The 22,094-nt window shown below is 50.7% G+C and overlaps 1 protein-coding gene across 1 annotated transcript in view; it reads right to left on the bottom strand.

Annotated features, from left to right (window-relative positions):
- Window positions 1-1,078: 1,078 nt before the first annotated feature.
- Window positions 1,079-22,094, bottom strand: part of LOC139060801 (calcium-activated chloride channel regulator 1-like) — a 32,815-nt gene continuing 11,799 nt past the window's right edge. The window contains exons 8-11 of the mRNA XM_070539961.1: window positions 21,246-21,528; window positions 9,289-9,462; window positions 3,541-3,837; window positions 1,079-2,367 (exon numbers count right to left, since the gene is read on the bottom strand). Coding sequence (XP_070396062.1) covers window positions 1,772-2,367; window positions 3,541-3,837; window positions 9,289-9,462; window positions 21,246-21,528 — 1,350 coding nt within the window. The 3' untranslated portion in view covers window positions 1,079-1,771. The remainder of the gene's footprint in view (window positions 2,368-3,540; window positions 3,838-9,288; window positions 9,463-21,245; window positions 21,529-22,094) is intronic.

The following is a 22,094-nucleotide window of genomic DNA, read 5'->3' as shown; positions in this document are numbered from 1 at the left end:
AAGGTGTGTTGGAATTCTTGGACACTACAGTATTCGGCTGTCTGCTGTAGTACTCGTAATCTGTAGCAATCGGCTGGCGCGCCGAGGTTAAGTCTCACTCAAAACGAGCCTTCTGTTTCATATCGCGCTCTTGCCAGTGTTTGTCATTTTACACTGTCACTACAAGGTAATAATACGTCAAGTCATGTTCTGCCGGTGATTAGAAATTTTGTGCGGAAAGTATCATTGATTTCACGCCATTATTTTAAAAGTGCTAGGAGTTACATTTATGATTTCTAAATATAAGTTTTTGTTGACGCGCGAGCTGTCGTTTATGTGTATATTTCTTTCGTATTTCTATTTTTTCTTCTATTTCGATATGTGTGACTGTGCCAGTTATATCGCGGTCAGTGACAATTTCCCCATGTTTCCACCAGGAGCTCGTGATTAACACAGCTTCCTCTCTGGTGCTCCTGGCGACATTTTTATACAAATAAATATTTATATTTACGTTACGTCAGCAAGAAAGTTGTCAGAAGCATCGATCTTTCTACACCCTAAGATTTTACTCCGTGTGGGAGAGTTGCCAGTCGTCGTGCTGTGAACGCCGTTGCTGTGTTCTTCTCGTTGGGCCAAATATCGCAGCTGTGTGTGCAATTCCAGACTGTTCTCATTGCGGCCATCTGCAACACCTAGCGATGGGCCAACAGCAGGAAAATCTGAAAGCCTACATCCCCGCTTACACTTTTCTTTGTTTGTTTGTTTGTTTGTTTGTTTGTTTGTTTGTTTGTTTGTTTGTTTGTACATTAGAAGCCCCAAGAGACGCACATCAGCAACGGCTTTGTTAGAGGTTCATGGCTTCTGTCGCGTACAGCCAAAATTAACAGACACGACAAAAGCATTCAACACGTCACATCGCTGCAGCAACTGAAATATTTAAGGCACTGGAAAAATATATAAACATACCTGCTTAATCAGATAAAAAAATTCATGGGACAGGCTCCCTCTTCTTTGTCCCGTCAGTAAATTTTGGCTGTATGCTACAGCTCTCGAGATAGGCGCCAAGTACACAAGGGAGGCAAAGGGAGAGGGAGGGACAGTGTGGTGCAATTTATTATACAGTGAAAAGCGCGCAACATAGTCTATTCAACAGAAAGATATAATGCTTTTAACCAATATGGACAAACCCACTTTAAATAAAAATGCAGTATCAGAACAGGTATGAAAAAGAAAGAGAAATAGCATTTAAATTTTATTAGTACATAAAAAAATATGCTATACCCGTGCGATCATTAAACTGCGAAAGGCCACCATAAGTGCCGAAGTGGAAGTTAGATGAAAAAGGGAACCGTGCGCCATGATCGAAATATCAGGGAAGCATATACAGAACATTCAAAAATGGTTTTTCGTATTATCGATATCCTCACGAGATATAAAGAAAATTATTTGCCTAAGTGCTGTACTGCGAGGATCAGGTCAATGGATCAAGAAACATAGAGTAATTTAAAGTTAAAAAAATTACTCCTCGGCAAAGACGATGAGCCACCCTTAAATCAACAAAAGCGAGATCATTAATTTTACACATGCAGTGAGAGTGACATTGCCTATTAGGGTGTAGTATGACGCGAAACAATGGGAAGTAACAACAGAACAGAGAAGCGTGTTTTTCCTGTCCTGGTCCACACCTTGTGTCGCTACCTATTGCACCGTACTAAGTACGAATCAACGGCCCAGCAGCACGTTGTGGCACACATCATCACAGTTCCCTCTCAACTAGGCGGAGCAGCAAGGACTACGCTGAAGCTTGCTGGCTTTGCCTGGAATGCCTGTAGAAAATGCGGTACATCCCGCGCTTCGATGGATTCATCTTGACCAACATTGCTAGCAAGGTGGCGACCACGATTGCTGCTGCAACGCAGCCGATCAGAATCCATACCCAGTATGGCACGACGAAGCGTGACGACTGGCTACTCGCCACGTCTGTAGACGATGAAACAGTAGTGGGGACATCCGTGGTCGTAGCTTCTGGGGTCGTGCTACTTTGCGTAGTAACAGCCTCTGTAGTGGTCGCTTGTGTAGTGGTAGTAGCGATCGTGGTCGTCACAGGCGGCGGAGTGTAGGACACAGCAACGACGTTCGACGTTTTGGAGCGGAGACCATGAGAATTTAGGACGCGAGCCGCTAGGTAGCAGCTCCTGTCTAGGGCACCGTCTTGGCGACGCGAAGACAGGACGCGGGAAAGCGACACGGTGACGACGTGTTTGTCACCAGGGCGTCGCGGGTCGAGATTTCCTTGTACAACGTCGTCTGCCGTGATTTCTGTTTGCTTCTCGAATCCTGAGCTTAGCTTGGCATACTCCCGGCTGGCTCGAATCTCCACGCCTGAGGCTGCAACCAATAAAATAGCATATTGTAAAAACGTCCTCCAGTAAGTACAGTGCTTCTTACGGCAAAACCTTTGTTGAGAGGACGAAAACCAATGAGACACGTTAGCACTTGTAATCAGTGAAGCTACATCCTGATCAATATTATTTCTGCAATCTCGGCTTTGTAGTCAGAAGGTTCGTCACAATAACACAACGCGATACACTATTGTCGACGTTGGACTCCTTTTACACTTTCCATACCAAGAGCGACTGTTCTCACCAGGTCTCCTTACATACTTTTGCGGTTATTTGCATGTCTCCGTCTTAAAAATTATATTTTTTGACTGAGGCCATGGGGCAATTTCCAATACAATTAGTAAATCATTTCTGCTCCCGTTGTCCTAACACCATTCCGGCAGTTCTGCTGGCGTGCATTCGCGTAAGCCTTCTTCATATACGTACCCGATGTATCGCACAGAAGCATTTCGCAAATAAATGCAGTGGAACGCAAGTTTTGATCTGCTATTACTCTTGACCAATAACTATCTAGACAGAAGACTTGGTACTAGTTACGAATATTGCTTTCCCGCGCGCCTTCCATAAACAGAGTATTGAGAACTCATTTTATTTTTGTGTAATCTAATGGCTGCAACTTATACCGTTAACCATGCTTTACACGTTGAACTTGAAGTGCTGTAGAAGTTACGATTGAAATATCTGCGCAAGCTGCAAAAACGTACGAGGTATCAAAAATTATCTGACTACTGGCTAAGGTGCGTAGCATGGAGTCTTTGTCAAAAGTTTCGAAGTCATTTGGTACGTGACTAAGCCGTCGTTGCACCACGCACGGGTACACCTTCAGAAATGTATGTGCTAGAAACCTCAATATATTCAAAGTGACGGCTCTTCTCCCGTTTTTAAAATATCGGAACTCCATCGCAACAAGCTACTGAGCATGTGATCATGCCTATTGCTACGTCAGGTACTAAGCCCTGTAGGATGTTTGTCGCTCCGAAGCTACAGCGACTGAACAGAACACTGCTAGATGTCTTTTACGAGATTGGGAGCGCGAATTATTTAATCAAGGAACCTTCTGTAGGAATTAGTGACAGATCTTGTGACTAAGGAAGTGGATTCCTAACTTTTGACAGAGACTCTGCTATGCAATCTAGGCATGTCTGAAGCTAGCGCTCACCGTTCCCGTATGCCAGATGAGCTCCGGGCCATGTCCACGTGAGTTCCACAAGCAGCGAGTCGTTCGCGCCTGGGCGTACACCCGTTACCAAAAGGTCCCGGATGTCTCCTGGAGGTACCTGCTTCTCCACAATGTCCACCGTCACCTGGAAAGACCCTCCGGATGCCACCCTCTGGAATGGCTCCACCGCCTCCTCGCCTGCGCCGCTCGTGGCTGGGGCCGTCGAATTGACGAAGTCGAAGTCGTCGATTGGGTACTCGGACGCCGGTTCGATAACGCCCGTTCCCTTGACAGTTTCTGGCGTGCGAGGTGCAGTCGCGAAATGGGAGAGAAAAAAGAACAGAGAGAAATATCGATCAGCTCTGAGGTTCACCACACCAGCACAGAGCAAATGCGCCGAAGCTGAGCGCACCACATAAATCCGCAGCATTAAGGCCGATCAACAGAAAAACATATCTGTGAAATTCGCCTTGGATTTATTGCAGGCTTGCAATAATAGTGCGCGGCGCTGAGGACTGGTGAAAGGATCTTGACTTCAGAATGAACATGTGCGATTCACAGAAAGGAAGAAAAAGAAACATATGGTACGGAAAACGTCTTTCCACGTCACTGTGAAACACTCAAGCTCAAATGCTCCTCACTGGCCCTTCTGTGGGTCGCGCGGACAATAACGTGTGGAAGTGATCTGATTTTCACGGTCAATATTTCAAAAGTGGTGCTAGACCCATTGTTACGGTCATCATGACTAGATTATTTAAAATCACTGCATAATGAAAGAATCTCACTGCGACCTCCTCCTATCCTTCTCCGCGTCAGCACGGACCCTATACCTTGTACGGGCGTATATTTCCTTTCTAATCCCTCCATGCAATCACTTTGCGCAATCGAACCCCCTCCTCTCTTTTGCAGCCATACTATTAGTCTGATAAATAAGCCTGATCTCTTGTCTATGCCCCACTTAACCTGTCCAACTAGTCATCTTCCTCTTGGTCTCTAATAGGAGTTCAGCTATTGGTGCTTTCTTTCTACTCCACACTGGCGCATTACAACCACTTAGCGTATGCCCTTATGATAACATATATGTTCCACCAGTCATCACCTGGCCGTTTGATGCCAGGGGCGTAGCCAGGGGGGGGGCTTATGGGGCTTCAGCCCCCCCCGAAATTTTTTCGTGCTGTCCATGCACCGCCGATCGAAGCGACCCCCGGCGCTGGAAATCACTCTGAATTTTGCCTAGAGTGTCTTTTTGACGCTTGAAAAGACATTTAACCGCGAAGATTGCGAACTCGGGCTGGATTTCGTGGAAAGGCCCATACACCGGCAGTCACATAACGCGAAGCAGTTTCATCCGAGTACAAAGTTTCAAGGGCGCTTTGATGGTGGGCGGGCTCGCCGCGGCATCTCACTGAGGCCACGGAATCTATGGAGCAAATGGATATCAATTGCGAAACTTTATGGGTATAAATCTCATAAGCTCTTGATGTGAAACGTGCATTGACATTTCCGAAGTTGTGCTTTAAATTTTCAATTGCGGAACTTTGTGGGTTTAATGTTGTTATAAACATCTGACGCCAAAGGTCCATTGACTTTTCTAAAGTCTTACATCGGAACATACAACGAGACAAGCCAAATCAACACACTAGCAGACGAGTTGACAAAGCACGCAGCGAGGTCCAATGAGATGATGTGTTGGGGTGGTTCATTTGTGCCGTCATGTCACATAAAAAAATATCAACACTTTTTTAACCTACGCCAGAACATCCATGTCAAGACACTAAAGCCAGCCAAAGTAACTACGTTCTTACTTATTTTTTCTACTTTGACTTTTTCTCGCCGAGGACACATTGAGCCTCTTCATTTTTTTTTGTATTCAATTCAATTCAATTCAATTCAATTTTGTATTAAATTTTGTACTCTTCAATTTTCGCATTTGTATATCCCATTGTATCTTTGCATTTCTAATGTATGAGGGCGAGTCAAATGAAAGTGCGCCTACCCTAACCGCGCAATAACGGTTCGGTTCATTATCTGCGAGGCATGCGCGTAGGAGAACGACATGTCTCATTTAGAAAAGTGACACGCAGGTGTGAAGATAAATGTTCTTTAATGCTCTCATAAACTGGGTTGAATATGGTTGCGTCACATAATGGACACTTCAAAAGTTGAACAGCTCGGTGTCGCGAAGTTTTTGACAGCTAAAGGTGTTTCCAAAACAGAAATTAATCGCCGTATGGCTGCCGTTTACGTTGAACACTGCATTTCATTGACCACTGTGAAACGTTGGAGCAAACGGCTTAAAGGACGTTGTAAACACATTCCAAGACCGGGCCAAAACCGTCGTGCATTCAGCCCCCACACAATTTCAAAGGTTCATGAGCTGATGAAACAAGAACGGACGATAAGCATCGATGAACTGGCAGACCGTCTGAACATCAGTCATGGTTCGGTTCACGCCATAATTCATGAGCTTCTCGGTTATCGGCTCTTTGGTGCGCAATGGATCCCCAAGATTTTGATCCATCGCGAGAAGACGGAGAAGTTTCGCGCTGCCTTGACTCATCTGATCGGGTATCACAATGAGGATGACGACTTCTTGTTTGCTATTGTGATCGGGGACGAACCTTGGTGCCACTACTACGAGCCTGAAACACGACGGCAATGCTTACAGTGGAAACATTCGAATTTACCACGCCCAGAGAACGCAAAGGCCATCATTTCCGCTGGAAAGGTGTACTTTTCTTTCGGTCAGCAGGGTCCATTACTGATAGAATTTGCTACATCCTGAGAGGCTATCAATTGTTTCCGATATTGTGAAACGCCAGAACGGCAGTGTGTCGCAATCAAGAACGAACAACGTGGAAAATTGACGAATGGGGTCATCTTGTTCCACAACAATGCCTGTCCCCACGTCGCTTATGTGGTCAATACAAAACTGGCAAAGTTCAAGTGGGAAACGCTGCAGCATCCGCCATACAGCTCAGACCTGTCACCTTGCGACTTCTACATTTTGGGGCAACCGAAAAAACAGCTCAAGGGAACCAGATACAGACTTTTTGAAACACCAACCCAAGGAGTTTTATAAGATGGGAATCACGCGGCTCGTTAGTCAGTGGGACAAATGTCTAAATTCTCATGAAGACTACTTTTAAATAAAGTACCCCGTTGTTGGATCACGTTCATTTGACTTGCCCTCGTATATCTTGCAGAATTCCTGCTTTTTATGCATGCCCTCTGTTGCGACTATGATTTCGGTGCAATTACTCACGATACACGACCAGTGACAGCTGCTTCTGCGTAATACATTAAAACAAATTACAGCGTCATTGAGATTTTTCACTGGCCATTGCATATATACAAGAATGTAAGCATGGTTCTTGAATGTCGAAGTTTCATTAACATATTTGTCCTCAACTTGTTCAGTTCATTGCCTTTTAATTTTTCATATCAGTGGCATGCACTGCTTTCCTGGTTTCGAACTGATATAGTTCTAAAGTTCGTGTGATATTTTCTTTACTTAAATAGACAAAAATATGGAAGCATTGATATCAGTTATTTTGGGCAAAATTTTTGGCACATACGAGTACATTCTTTTATGAAAAAATACATATTTTATTGTTTTGACTGTGCGTAGCGTTCAAGAATTCGTTTGCAGCGTCTTTGGCAATGACAATGCAGTTATTATTCATGGATTTGTTCCCTTGACAAATTGTTTAAGAGGAAGCTTTAGCTCGGGCCCAATCCAACGCGGCCTATTCAAATACTTGTAAAACGCAGAAACGCTTTTCTTAGATAATCCTGCTAATCGCTATTATTGAAATTCGTTGCATTTGAGAGAGAAAGTTAAATCCTAGTTCTGTTGGAAACACAACTTCGATTTAGGGCGTGAATTTTGTTTAAAATATTTTGAAAAATTCGAAAGTTTGAAAAAATAGTAGCACGACGTTTACAAACTAATAGCTATGCATGAAGAACAGACATTGTGGTTGTGTAAACGGCATCTATTATAACAGTCAAAGCGTACAAGTTTGCTATGTCAATTTGTATCTTACGTGAATTGGTTGTGTTGTGTACAAGGGTTCTGCACAAGCCGTATTTCCACAATACTACATTTTTTTTAGATTCATGTGTAACATATCCATTTTGTCCGCTGTAGATGTACTATTAGATGCAATTCAAAGAATTGTGATATCGTTTTTCATTGTTGAGTCACGGAGTTTTAAACTTGATAGTATCGTTTTCTGGAAATTTTCGATTTGGCCAATCTTTAATAAATAATTGACCATCTAAATGAAAAATTCGAAACCAGTAGTCACTCGAATTCAACTTTTTCTTTTAAATGGAACAAACCTCCTCAAATTTGGTGAAGTGGTTGCAGGGTATAACGAATTCCCTTTCTACATGTATTTAAATAGGAGGACCCGAGCTGAAGCTTCCTCGAACAAAATTTCTGGCTACGCCACTGGTCCCATATATATATATATATATATATATATATATATATATATATATATATATATATATATATATATATATATATATATATATATATATGGGGCCAGTGGCGTAGCCCCCCCCGAACAAAATTTCTGGCTACGCCACTGTTTGATGCATTTCGATTTCGTTCTTATTCTTCGTAATAACTTGTAGATCCAAAGTTTTATTTCCTGTAAACCAACGTCAAAAGAATAAGAGCACGACGCACTTTGCTAAATTAGAACTAGCGTGCTGAAATGGGGAGCCGGCATCTACTCGTTCTTATTGCCGGTAATGTCCGGCGGCTGCAGTAAGATGACGAAACACAACATGAAATGCCCAGGCTTGAAGCTAGACAACAACATGATGTTCAACTCCCGCGCTGTGCATTTAGTGTTTACTGATAATAACGATAATAATATTAATAATAATAATAAGAAGAAGAAGAAATAGAACGTGGAAGTGTTTATTTCGACCTCTAAACATTGTGAGGGAGAAGGCAAGAAAGAAGGCGATGAGCGATTGCAGAGGTAATAAACAAGTGAACCTGAAAATATGGTCAGTTCCCGGTAGAGGTCATGGCTACAGTAAAGATGTAATTGCACTAAGTACAATATATACAAAGCAAATCACAATAAAGATAACAGGGTATGCTGCTGACTAAAATGTGACAACGTAGCAATCCGGACGTTGGCTGCATAGTTTACGTTAGTGACGTATTTCCCTCGTGGCGGTTCGTAATAGCGATGAGTAAACCAGGTGGCCCACCAGGCTACATGCGCTGTTCACTCAGACGCGGCATGTTTGGGAGCGCTGCAATCGCGACCCGCCAATGGGCATGCCACGTGCTTCCTTTTTTTAAAAATTTTGTAGGGTTTCCTTGGAACGGAGAAAAAATTGTTGTCGACAAGTAGGGAGTTTGAAGCCGCTGTATGAGATGTTTCCCAGAACGCTCTGCAACTTTCTCATTAAATGATTGGCCCTAAATTTATCACTTGCTAAGTTGGTTGTAACTCTTTACTGTTTATACAATTAAGAATCCAAGAAACGGCATGATTTGCTCCATATAATAGCCAACAATATCAGTTTGTCCGCCTCTTCCTAGAGTGCTTCGGCGTATTTATAAACATTGGCTAAAAGTAGTTGCAACACTCTGTAAATTCTTGGCGATAGCAAACACTACCATCAAGCATCCTCCTTAGCATGTCGCGATTAAAAATTTGTAATGCCGGTGACCAAGCGGCCACCCTTCCGGCAAGAGAAAGAGTGACTCACCCGTTGCCGCAGAAAACAATGCGGTGCTGAAGAAGCTGCCAGAGCCACTTCGTGGGTCGGCCAGCCGCGTCCTCTTCTGGCTCGACACGTGCGCTGTCACCGCGTAGCGCCCTTTGCCCGTGAACTGGACGAAGTACCCGCTGTACGTTCCGTCGTCGGCGTGGATGTCAGGATCTGGTTGCGTGCAAGGACATGTAATTGTTCTGAAACTAAACTTCATGTCTGGGCGAGTCACATATTCCAACACGTGCCTTCTCTACTTGAGACACCGCCGAAGGGGTTTGAAATAAGTTGTTTTTTTTTAGGTTTCTTCGTATTTAGAAGCGATTCACAGGTGAGGCCAGTGGCGTAGCAACAGGCGGGGGCCGGGGGGCCGTGGGCCCCGGGTGCAAGGGGCCAGTGAGGGGGGGGGGGTGTCACATACATCTGAAGACACCCCTCTTTCTGCCGGCTACACCCGGGGAGGGGGGTGACAGAAGATTTATGGGCCCCGGGTTCCAGACGACCTAGCTACGCCACTGTGTGAGGCCAAACAAAGAATGGCGCTGGAGCCAGTTTTCGGCATGGAGAGTGTTCCGCTTTTCTAAATGTCGGCTCCAACCTGAGTTTGGAAAACTGGTAAACACTTTAAGCCTCCGTCGACGTGTGAGTTTCTGTCTCGGTTGCATTTAGAACAAAGAACGCACGCTCAACGCAGTGCATGACGCAGAAGTTAAGTTTCCACAACCTTTTTTTTCCAGAAATTCACGAGCATTACTAAACAAACAGTAAATCATTGCAATTCATCGCAATTCCTCAACTAAAATAGGTGTTGCTGTTCTCTAACCAGCACAGCCCGTTGTTACCGAGTCTAAAGTAGACAAACACGTTAGTTTGTAGCTTCAAAAGAATCGTTACACTGAACATGTGGGTTTTGCAAAGGACCTAATTATAAATTAGTGGCATATGCAGGCAAGGTTTAAAATGCGCCAATTGTTTCCTTTTTAGACCTCATAGCTCATGCCACTCGCACTGTTGCTACATCTGTTTTCTTACGGCGTCAAGAAACTCTAAATTGGGAACTTCCATTTTTATTTTATTTATTTTTTAACTTTCAGTAATTTTAGCAAACAAAGAGCGAAGGCCTAAAGAAAAGACCTGCATTTCTACCGTCGACAGTACATGAATTTTTATTAACTACAAGAAAATTTCATCAGGCTCGGTTAAGCAGTGTGGGGCTTCGGGCTAACGTGCCCGGACCCGGCTAGCTAAGGTCTAAGGAGACACGTAGCTCGTCCCCACTCCGCAGCGCACGCAAAGGGGCGCCGCGGCGGGTTCGCTGACTCACCGGCAAGGCGTAGAGACGACTCCAGCCGTGGCACCAACGAATGGGGGTTTATTCCCTGCTATGTACAATATGCGAGTACAATACAGGAATACGGCACTGGGGTGGCAGCCGCAGACTACGGGTGAAAGCCCCCGGGAAGTCTGCTCCGCCACGCTGGCTCTTCCGAGCAGGTTCGCCACACAAAAGGGGGCCGCCTTGCTCAGAGGGGCGCGGGACCAAGAGGGTCCGCACGTCCGACAGCCAAGAGCACCGAAAGTCCATCTGTCCGGGCGAAAGCGCCCGCGCACCTCCGATGCTGAAGGAGAGAGAAACCGAAGAGAGGGCGAGAGGGGCCCGCTCCTCAGGCACTGTTCTTACGCGCGGCGCACGGCGTAACGTGAGCCGCGCGCGCAAGCAGCAGGCTCCGCGTCGCGCCGGCGCCCGCGGCCGCGGGGAATGAACGCTATCCAAAATAAGGCTTGGAACTGCGTGTCCCCAGCGATCGCGCGGCCGAATGGCCCAAGTCGCGCGTGAACGGGAGACAGGGGTCCCAAAAGGGGTCCCCACATCCCCCCCCTCCTGAAGACTCGGGCCGGCCCATGAGGGAGCCGACCGGAATCAATGGCAAAGCTGACGTCTGACCTGTTTTATTTTCTCAAGCGAAAATATCGAAGTCGAGAGTCTCGCTCGCAGAGTCGGTGCCGGCTTCCGGAGAAAGGACGGAGTTGTGGAGGGGCGCCAGCGCCGTCGCCTGCTGCACAGCTGCCGCGATGGTCGCCGCGAACACGGGGTCCGAAGCGAGAGCGCCGACAACGGAACGCAGCAGGGCCGGGTTGACGTCCGGGTCCGTGTTCTGGGGCACCTGTGGGGCTGGATTCGTCCCGGGCTCCTCGGCAGCTGGCTCCGTCCCCTTCACGTGAAGCTTGTGCACCGCGCTGGAGTCATGGGCAGCACACAGCCGCAGCACACCGCACACGCCGCAGTACACTGCCGAAGGGTCAGAGGCCATGACGGCTCCACCCGTGGCCTCGACCATGGCTGATAGCGTGCGGCCGCGGAAAATGCGTGGTATCTCTCGCCCGCTCATGTGATTCTCCACCTTTCTTTGCTCCTTCCACCGTTTCGTCGACACGAAGCAAAGTGGTGCTTCGGAACCGGATTGGAAGGCCCAGGTAGCGACATGGCGGCGTGGAGGCAAACGGGCAGCTGGCTGTGGAGATCCCGGCAAGGACCGCACCTGGGAGGATGCGGAGGTGGGAACAGCGCCAGCTCGCACCACGGGTCGTGCTGTGGTCTCAGGAGCGAGTGCGACCGCAGTGGCCTCTCGAACGGCTTGCGACTGGAGGCGCCCGCGGCGGCGGCGACGGCTCCCGTGAGACCTGGGCGAGTCGGTCGTCGTGTTGCGACGAGTTGGTCGTCGAGTCGGTCGTCGTGTTGCGACGGCTTCATTGTTGGCGTCCGTCTGGCACCACACTGACACTTCACAACACTTCACACAACTAATCCGCACTCCGATTATAATAACACTACAAGCAAATCTCACCCTCCGCTCACAATGTTCACACACAGATCGCGAAGCTCACACTGCATCCGTCAGCTTGCCAATCACGCATCGTTCTGGCGCATTCACCTTTGCAGGCGGCTGCCAGAAAGAAGGAGGAGGCCCACGGAAAGGGGCATATTGGGCTTATGGTAGCCTCATGCATCCCTCCGGCCAGCGCTGAAACGCTAACCGTGCCTTTCATGGCACTCGAGCGCCACTGGAGGATAAAGTCCACCGGGCGCGAGCAGTAAGGCAACGGCTAGGTCGGCTTTCACAGCTCACGCCGGCGGGCTCGCGGATCACTTTGGTTCACCACGGCCCTCAGCAGAAGCTGCGCACTACGAAAAAGCGTCTTATTCGGCTAATGAGTGCCTTTTTTCCGCTTTAACGCGTGCATTCACGCTATAGTCACACCTCTCCGCTTGCCAGCTCGGCGGGGAATAAGGTCCCTCTGCCTACCAGCGAGAAGCGGCGACTAAGATCGTTTTCGCAAGTTATACCGGCGAGTGCGCGGATTGAGATCCGCCGTCTTGCTCGGTTGCGCTTGCTGTGTCTCTTCCTCTTCCCATTTGCTGCTTCTGGCAACGAAAGGTTTGAGGTCAGAAACGTTCACTGGACCGCCGGATGGTCTACCGTTTGAGTCCACCAGCTTATACACAAGAGGGGACATTTTGGTCTCCACTCGGTATGGGCCCGACCACTTGGCCGACAGAGAGGCTGAGATGCCCTTTGTTGCGTCACTCAGCACATGATTGCGCCTGAGGACGAGGTCACCTACTTGATAATGTACCTCTCTATGCGACCGGTCGTATTGGGCTTTTTGTCCAGCGCGTGCTTTCGCCAGGTTGGTGCGGGCATGCGAAAGGGCCTCGCTCATCCTAGCGCGCACTTGCACCGCGTAGTCGGAGAGACCCGACGCAACGGCGCTCGCCCCGCTGCCGGTTCGCAGAACGCGATCCATAGGGTTTGGCAGCTCTCTCCCGAAGTTGAGGAAAGCGGGCGTGTACCCAGTCGAACGGTTCACCGATGTGCGCAAAGAGAAACCTATCTCGCGGAGACAGGCGTCCCAGTCCCTGTGTTGCTGGGCAAAGGCCGCGAGACAGGGCTTCACATTTCGGTTCATCCGCTCGGTGGGATTGGCCTGAGGGTGATAAGTCGTTGTTTTGCGGTGCTTTATGCCAAAGGCTGCACAGACATCGACGAACACCTTGGCCGTGAAATAGGACGCGTTGTCAGTGATCAACTCCGCCGGAAAGCCAAAGCGGGTGAATACCTCGAGCAACTTGTCCCATATGACGCGTGCCGTTAGCTTCCGAAGGGGAAAAAGTTCCACCCACTTCGTGAAATGATCTGTGACGGCCAGCAGGAATGTGTGACCTTGCCGGCTTCTTGGGAAAGGTCCCATAACGTCACAGGCCGCGATTTGCCAGGGTAGCTGGCTGTCGATCGGCTGCATGAGGCCGGGGGGTTTGCCCCCACGGGGCTTCACACTTTGACACACGCGGCACGAGCGAGAGTAATGAAGTACATCACGCTTCATGCCTGGCCAGGTTGCGGAGCGGCACAACTTAAAATAAGTCTTACGGCCACTCGCGTGTCCGGCCAACCGCGAGTCATGGAAATAGCTCAACGTGGCCCTCCGTAGACTGCGGGGGATCACCACCTTAAATGACTCATTAGGAGCCTCTTCAGATGAGAGATAGCGCAGGAGCACTCCATCAGCATCCAGCAGATACGAATCCAACGTGCCTGCAGCAATACCAGCTGCGTCGCACCCGGCGCCATCAGCAATACCAGCTGTCAATTTGCGCCCATCGGCGTTGCCGCCTCGCTCCCTCTCGGAGCTGTGCTCTTTTTCGAGCTCGTCAGCGATTTGCTGACAAAATGGGTCTTTCCGCTGAGCTTCCAGCAGCTCCCGTCTGCTGTACGTGATACCCATGGACGTTACAGGGTCCAGCAGGTACGCACTCTCGCCCGGCGACGGCGGCTTATAGGCCGCACAGCCGCCTGAACTCGCTTCTTCTGTGCCATTGGAGACAAGGGCTCCGGCTTCGTTCAGAAGCGTTGTCGCGGAGGGGTGCCGGTCAAAGGTGTCCGGGTCTGAAACGGGGGCGCGCGACAAGGCGTCGGCCACCACGTTTGTGCTCCCCTTCCGATAGCGAACAACAAAGTTGTAGCGCTGTAACGTCAATGCCCAGCGCGCGATGCGGCCTGAGGGCTCGCGCAAGCGCTTCAGCCAGGTGAGCGCCATGTGATCCGTTTCAACCACAAAAGGCACTCCGTCGACGTAGTGATCGAACTTACGCAGAGCGAACACTATCGCTAGACACTCACGTTCGGTCACGGAATAGTTACGCTCTGCGGGCGTCAACGACCGGCTGGCAAAGGCCACTGGCCGAAGAACGTCCTCATGTTCTTGGAGCAGCACCGCACCTATACCCAGGTCGCTCGCGTCAGCTTGGACTACGAACTCCCTGTTCAGGTCGGGCAGCTTCAGCTCGGCTGTGTCCACCAGAGCTTTAGAGAGAGCCCTGAAGGCATCATCTTGCTCCGGACCCCAGCTCCAGCTTGTAGACTTCCTCAACAACGAGGTCAAGGGAGCCTGTAGAGCGGCGCAGTTGGGCACAAATTGGCGGTAGTAATTCACCATGCCCAAAAAGCGTCTGAGGGCCTGTATGTTCACCGGCGTTGGGTACTCGAGGATAGCTCGGACCTTGTCCTCGCTCGGCAAAACACGGCCTCGCTTTATTGTAAAGCCCAGCAGTGAGACACGGGTCTCTGCGATCTGAGCTTTCCTCGGGTTCAGAGTGATCCCGGCAGCGTGCAGCCTTCCGAGGATGTCCTCCAAGTGGCGGAGGTGTTCCTCAAAGGTGCGAGAGAAGAGGACAATATCGTCTAGGTAGGCTAGGGCGTATTGCCATTTTGCCCTTCCCAGAACTCTGTCCATCAATCTCTGGAAAGTCGCTGCAGCGCCCGAGCAGCCAAAGGGCATGCGAGTGAACTCGTACAAGCCTCTATGTGAGGTGAAAGCGGTTTTCTCCGCGTCCCTTGGCTCCATCTGCACTTGCAGGTAACCGCGGCTAGCATCTAGAGTGGTAAAATAATGTGCACCACCTAGGCTCGCCACGATTGAGTCAATGCTCGGCATAGGGTAAGCATCCTTCCGAGTGACTTCATTGAGTCGGCGGTAGTCCACGCAAAGACGAGGGGAGCCGTCTTTTTTCGGGACCAGCACTACCGGAGAACCCCACGGACTATTAGATCGGCGGATTACGCCAGTCTCGATCATTTCGTCCATTGCGAGGTCGATAGCTTTCCTTTTGGCCACACTCACGGGCCTAGGATTGCATTTCCACGGTAGCGCGTCGCCTGTGTCGATCCGGTGTCGCACAAGAGTGGTGCGTCCCGGCCGATCTGTAAACATCGCGTGAAATTGGTTCAGCAGCGATGACAGGCGCGCCTTCTCACGTTCCGACAAACTGCCAGGCAAAGGCGGCAGCGAGCGGTTCGTTTCGCCGCGCGCGCTTGCGATCGTAGGATTACATGAAATCCGATCCGCTAGCGCTGCGCTCGGCTCGGGAGAATGAGTCTCGCAACGAGCTCTGCCCGCTTCGCTGGCCGACGAGGGGCCGCGTACAGCGGGTTTTGTGACAGCCGGAGTCTGGGGGGTCAACGGGACTCGCCCCTCCTCCTGCCGTGGTGTCGCGCCTGGGGCTCTAGGTGCCACCGAAGCGACAGGGAAATGCGCAAAAGGTTTCAGGGGCGCACCAGGGCCCTCCCTGTATCCTTTGTTCGCAATGTCTATCACGATCCCAGTGCGGGCAAGAAAGTCTCGGCCTACTATCACGGGTACGGACAGACCAGGGAGGTACACGAACCTGTGACGGCGTACACGCTGCTCCCAGCGCACAACCAATCTCGCCGAGCCACACGAGGTAGCCGCACCACTCGCGAGATGGAAGGCGGTGTTGCAGGCTCGCAGCCGGACTGAGTGCCGGCGTAAGTGAGCCAAAACTTCCTCCCCGAACAGCGAGGCTGTGGCGCCGCTGTCCAGTAGCGCTGCAAACGTTCGACCAGCGATCGTGAGCGCAAGGAAGGGGGCTGGCGACGGGTCATCAATTCCGACCCTACACGCCATCGGGGCTAAGGAACCCCTTGTTTCGGGCACCGCCGGCGAAGGCAGAGTCACCGGCGGCGCACGCCGTTTCCCGTCGGGCGATTGTGCCCTTCGGTAGCGCGGCGGTTTGTGCACTCCCGGGCAATGTGGCCCGTCTCATTGCACTTGTAGCAGACGACGCTGCGTGCAGGCGGAGCTGCTCGCGGCGCGCTGCGCGCCGGCGGTGGTTTCTGTTGCGCCGCGTGGGCATTGGTATCAGTTTCCACCGCCGGGCCGCTTCGGCGGTCCCAGTTTCGTGCTCGGCCGGGCTGGGCGACTGTGCGCGCCCGCCTGGCATACGAGTACGGTTCAAGAGCGCGGTCAGAAAGCTCCCACGCGCCTCGCTCCGTTTCTCCGAGGGCTGCCGTTGCATCGGTTAGCCGGAAAGGGGCGGGCGTAAGCACGTTGCCACCGTTCCAAGCGCACCGGGGTTCAAGGGACAACGACGTTGGCGGCGGCGGGCGGTAGGCCCGCGCGGCCAAAATGTCACCCTGAATACGCTTCGCTTCAGCGGCCAAATCGTCCAGGTCGTGGAACCAGCCGTTTCGAAGGTAAGCGGCGAAGGTTGGATGGGCTTGCCGAATCACCCGCTCCACCTTCTCAGAGTTCGACGCCGAGTGCTCTGCTAGGAGATAAAGCTCCTGCATGGCTCTCACGTACTCGAGCAGAGATTCGTCCCTGTGTTGGGTTCGAAGCTCCAACTCGCGCCGCATGCGTCGCTCATAGTCAGGAGGGAGGAACTCATGGCTGAACAGCGTCCTAAACTCCTCCATGCTACGAGCGCGCTGTCCGACTAGGCGGTACCACCGCGCAGCTTGGGCGGTCAGCGAGACAGGCAGTATGGTGCCTATAATCACGCTGTCTTCCAGCCTCATCGCTTTCTGGTATTGGCATAGAGACTCCAGGTATTCCGTAGCGCTCATGCGGTCTGAGTAACCGCTGTACGTCGGAATATGTACCTTGAAGTTGCTCGGCAGGGTAGGCCTAGGGGGACTAGGGTCCACCACGGGAGGCCTGACGCTAGCCTGAGATTGCGCCATTTCCATCAGCGATGATAGCAACTGCGCGGCTGCGTTGTGCAGCGGCAATTGTTCCGGGCGAGGCTCACAGGGTGCCTGCCGGGATGCGCCCGCTCGTGGCCCTAAGGGACCGGCGAACGGCGGAGAAATGTCGTGCGGGCCTATGGGAGGCCGGCCGACGGTGCTGCGAAAAGGTTGCCCTCCAGGCCAACTGAGGCCGGATAGCGGATCGCAGTAGCCGGCGGAGCGGGATGGCTCCTGCTCGGCAGAACGCCGAAGCAGCTGAGCAGTTAAAGGGCTCACGCTGCTTGGACCGTACGGTGCCGCTGGGCGAACGGACTGACCAATGGGCGTCCCTAGGGGGTCGCACTTGGTATCTGATAGCATGGGGTTGCCACGAAGAGCATCCCTGAAGCTTACAGCATTGTCCGCTACCTCAAACGACAGAAGGTCCGCAACCAAGGAGTCAGGCTGCGACGGGGGCCGCAAAGGGGCCTGCTCCGACGCCATGCCGAAACCTAGTTGGGCGCCAGATATGTGGGGCTTCGGGCTAACGTGCCCGGACCCGGCTAGCTAAGGTCTAAGGAGACACGTAGCTCGTCCCCACTCCGCAGCGCACGCAAAGGGGCGCCGCGGCGGGTTCGCTGACTCACCGGCAAGGCGTAGAGACGACTCCAGCCGTGGCACCAACGAATGGGGGTTTATTCCCTGCTATGTACAATATGCGAGTACAATACAGGAATACGGCACTGGGGTGGCAGCCGCAGACTACGGGTGAAAGCCCCCGGGAAGTCTGCTCCGCCACGCTGGCTCTTCCGAGCAGGTTCGCCACACAAAAGGGGGCCGCCTTGCTCAGAGAGGCGCGGGACCAAGAGGGTCCGCACGTCCGACAGCCAAGAGCACCGAAAGTCCATCTGTCCGGGCGAAAGCGCCCGCGCACCTCCGATGCTGAAGGAGAGAGAAACCGAAGAGAGGGCGAGAGGGGCCCGCTCCTCAGGCACTGTTCTTACGCGCGGCGCACGGCGTAACGTGAGCCGCGCGCGCAAGCAGCAGGCTCCGCGTCGCGCCGGCGCCCGCGGCCGCGGGGAATGAACGCTATCCAAAATAAGGCTTGGAACTGCGTGTCCCCAGCGATCGCGCGGCCGAATGGCCCAAGTCGCGCGTGAACGGGAGACAGGGGTCCCAAAAGGGGTCCCCACAGCAGAGACAGTTTTTAGCAGCTTTCCGCAGTTCACAAATATTCCAGTGGGAATCTCTGTAAGAACCCCGCTTCTTAGAACATACCTGCAAATAATATGCATAGCATAACACTGTACCAGGCATTGCATGCAGGATGCGTTACCTAAGCAGCCCTCGTCAGCAGCTCACGACTACATGAAAATGCTCCACAATGTGTTGTTACCTATGGAGACTATGTTAACTATGTTATTTATGTTAGACTATGGAGAAGTAAACATTATTCTGTCGCATAAGAACAGAATTATGCAAGCAGGAGCGTAGAAAACATAATTTCACGGTTGGATTGCGGACCAAACTGCTTGTGCGTATAATTACGTGCCTCATCTGTGAGCTCGATTCTTCGTTACTTCTGAATGTTATGGCTGCAGAGATTAGGCACTGGAACAAAGCTTTAAAAAAAGTCTACAAAAATTCCTTTAGCCAGAATTGCTCTGCATGTTTCCATATGCTGTGGCAGTGTGCGATGATCGTGAACGGCTGTGATCAAGCGTTGTGTCCGTTGACTATATCCGCTCCTTCATTGATAATGTCATCGGTCTGGTAACTTACGTTCATTATCAAAAGAGATGTAAACGGTTATCCTTCGCTGTGTTTTTGGACATTAAAGGCACTTATTGCAATGTTGTTCATGGTGCTATTCTTGATGCTCTTAAATCGGTTGGTCTTCGTGGTGGAGTGTACCGCTAGGCCTGCGGATGCTTATATCGGGAGGTATTTCTTTGTGCAGACCGGAGACGGTCCGATCTGTCAACTCTACACACACCGTGACGTTGCCCGTGGTGGCGTCTTAAGCCCCACACTATTCAACCTTGTCTTTGATTTTTTTTAGTATCGTGGAAAGTATACCATGTGCTCTCCAGACGTCAATGTTCTCTGATCATAGCTGCGTGGATGTCAGGGGTAACACGTCCTCAGATGCGCACGAGGCTCTCAAAAGCCGCGGAATAAACCTCTACGTATCTTAGCGAACAAGGCCTCGAAATAACACCTGAGAAATGTGCGCTGGTCGCGTTTCTGCGGAATCCAATGATGGAGGCCGTATCTATCAATGGGTAAAACGTTCGTTACGACTGACGCACTGGCGGGTCATCATTGTTTGAGGTCGTCATTGATCGAGACTTCACTTGGAGTCCCCATGTGGTCTTTCTAAAGAAACACATAACGGCCGTGTCACATTTTTTTCAGATTTCTTGGAGAAATACTGGGTATCTGAGACACAGCTTACCTGTAGTGACCATTACTTGTAAAAGTAACATCACCACAATAGAGCGCGCTCAGGCACAGGTACTTAGTGTTTGTCCTGAATCACCGCGCTGCCCATCAACAGCGGGAACCATTGCGATAGCCCAGGATTAGACCGTCACAACTCATATGACATTGGAAGGGCTCAGATTAAACTGCCCGCGCCCATTCGCCCCACCTGCCAGATGACCGGCACAGTGAATCCTTTTGCGAGAAGATATTGGTATACAGTAACTGCCTCCCTAGAGATTATACGTCTGACTAGAGGTTGCCGGCACCTCTTTGGTGTTTGGCTCAACCTCAAGTTCGACTTTCGGTACCAGGAATTCGAACGAAAGCAAGATTATCGTAGCAGGAGCTGTCAACAACTCTCTCTACTCATGCTGCACGAGCCATGCAAGGTCCATCTTCAGATTTACTCTGATCGCTCGACAATTGTGGGCGGATCTGCAAGAGCGGCAGATCCGCCGTTATCTACCAGTTCCAAGGCAGCCCAGCAATGTCTGCTGTCTAGTCTAAATCGATGACCACAAGACCAACAAGTGTTGGAAATCAGACAGCTATATCACCAACAAGCAAAGAAATGACATGACGCGACACCAGATGGCTACGGCATTACAGGCTACGAACATGCTGATGAAGCTGCCAGGAGGGCTCACTAAAATGACCGTCAAGGAAGCCATACCGCTATCAAGAATCGATGCCGATACACAGTTTCAAATTCTGGGGCGTGATGTCACACCATGCATGTGGAACACGACAGGTTTCCAGCACACTCGACTGCACTACCTGTACCCATCGCTGCGAATCCGCATTCGATCTGGACTATCCTGAATCTACACAGCTGTTCTCTGCCAACTGTGGCATGTAGTAACCTTCACGAATGAATTTGTTCGCCGCATCGGAATGACTGACAGTGCTGCCTGTGAGAGTTGCAGCAGCGAACAAACCATCTAACATGTCCTCTGTTGTTGTCCTGGCTACAGTTCCCAGAGACAGTCACTCGGAACCGCGTTGGCACGCTTAGATTATTGGACGCTGGTGAGGTCTTCGCACCAGAAGGCCTAGCTGAATGACTGTGACACTCCCGCTCTCCTTTGTGTCATTGTGTGTGTGCGTGTATGTGTGTGTGTGTGTGTGTGTGTGTGTGTGCGCGTGCGTGTGTGTGTGTGTTGTGGTGTGTGCGTGCGTGCGTGCGTGCGTGTGTGTGGGGGGCTTTTTATCTTTATCTTTCTGTCTCCCCTTACCTTATCTCCGCTGCAAAGTAGCAAACTGGATGTCTATCTACCAGTTAACCTCCCTGCCTTTCGCATCTGGCTTATATGTCTGTTCTTATCTTTCTAATTCCTTTTCCCCCTTCTCACTCCCACTGAAGGGTGGCAAACTCGATTTTCGATTGTGGTTACCTTCCCCGCCCTTCTGCTTTGCTTGGTATTTTTCTCTCCTACTTACCCCTTCCGTCGTCATGCAACGATAGCGTGACAGTGTGCTGCTGGTTCGACGCCTTGGGACGGTAGACTGTGGCGAAGACGGCGGCGTCCAGTACTACCTTGATTCCCTTCGTGACCTTGGCGTAAATGACTGCTCGGTCGGGACCGTCCACAACCATGCTGCTCATTTCGCAAGTGACCCGGATAGGCTCGTCGACGTCTTTGCTGGCCTGCGACTTGACGCTGACGCTCACCTCCACTGGGCCGGAGCTCGAGCTCTCCAAGTGAAGTGTCCACGTACCAACCTTCATAAACAGAGTCCGCGTGCCAAGCTTCGGTAAGGAAATTGTCAGTCTTATCCCCTTTACGGGATTCTGAACCTAATATATTTTCAGGGAGCACTGACACGACATCTCCGGCTCGTCTGTTCTGTTGTTCGAGGAAGGATGAAAGCTTCTCAACCCTAGAAAAATATTTGCATGCTGTCAGAGTGTCTCAGAGAATTTACGCTTTAATATTTGTTTCTACGAAGCAACTGGGGCCAAATTCACAAACCTTTTCGTTTGTAGGTACTTTTTGCCATTAGCCGGCTTCGCTGAAGATACTACCAGCACCAGGGTTGTCTTATATATTTTTTTGATGAATATTTGTAGCGTAAGACATTTTTGGGAATACGGGTCCTATTTAAATTTCGCTGTCAAGGAGGTGGATGCTTCATGATGTCTTAATGCATTCGCTCGGGCCATTACGATGGTCACTGCTACTCCCACATGCGACCACACTTAGTGGCAACGCGCATTTGTTAATAATTTTATGAGTAACGCCATCATGTCTGGCTTTTTGTTACGCGAAGCCACTAAGTTTATCTCCA

Source organism: Dermacentor albipictus, chromosome 6 (assembly GCF_038994185.2).
Source record: "Dermacentor albipictus isolate Rhodes 1998 colony chromosome 6, USDA_Dalb.pri_finalv2, whole genome shotgun sequence".
In the NCBI taxonomy this organism is placed as follows: domain Eukaryota; kingdom Metazoa; phylum Arthropoda; class Arachnida; order Ixodida; family Ixodidae; genus Dermacentor; species Dermacentor albipictus.
This window is presented reverse-complemented; position numbering and strand designations above follow the sequence as displayed.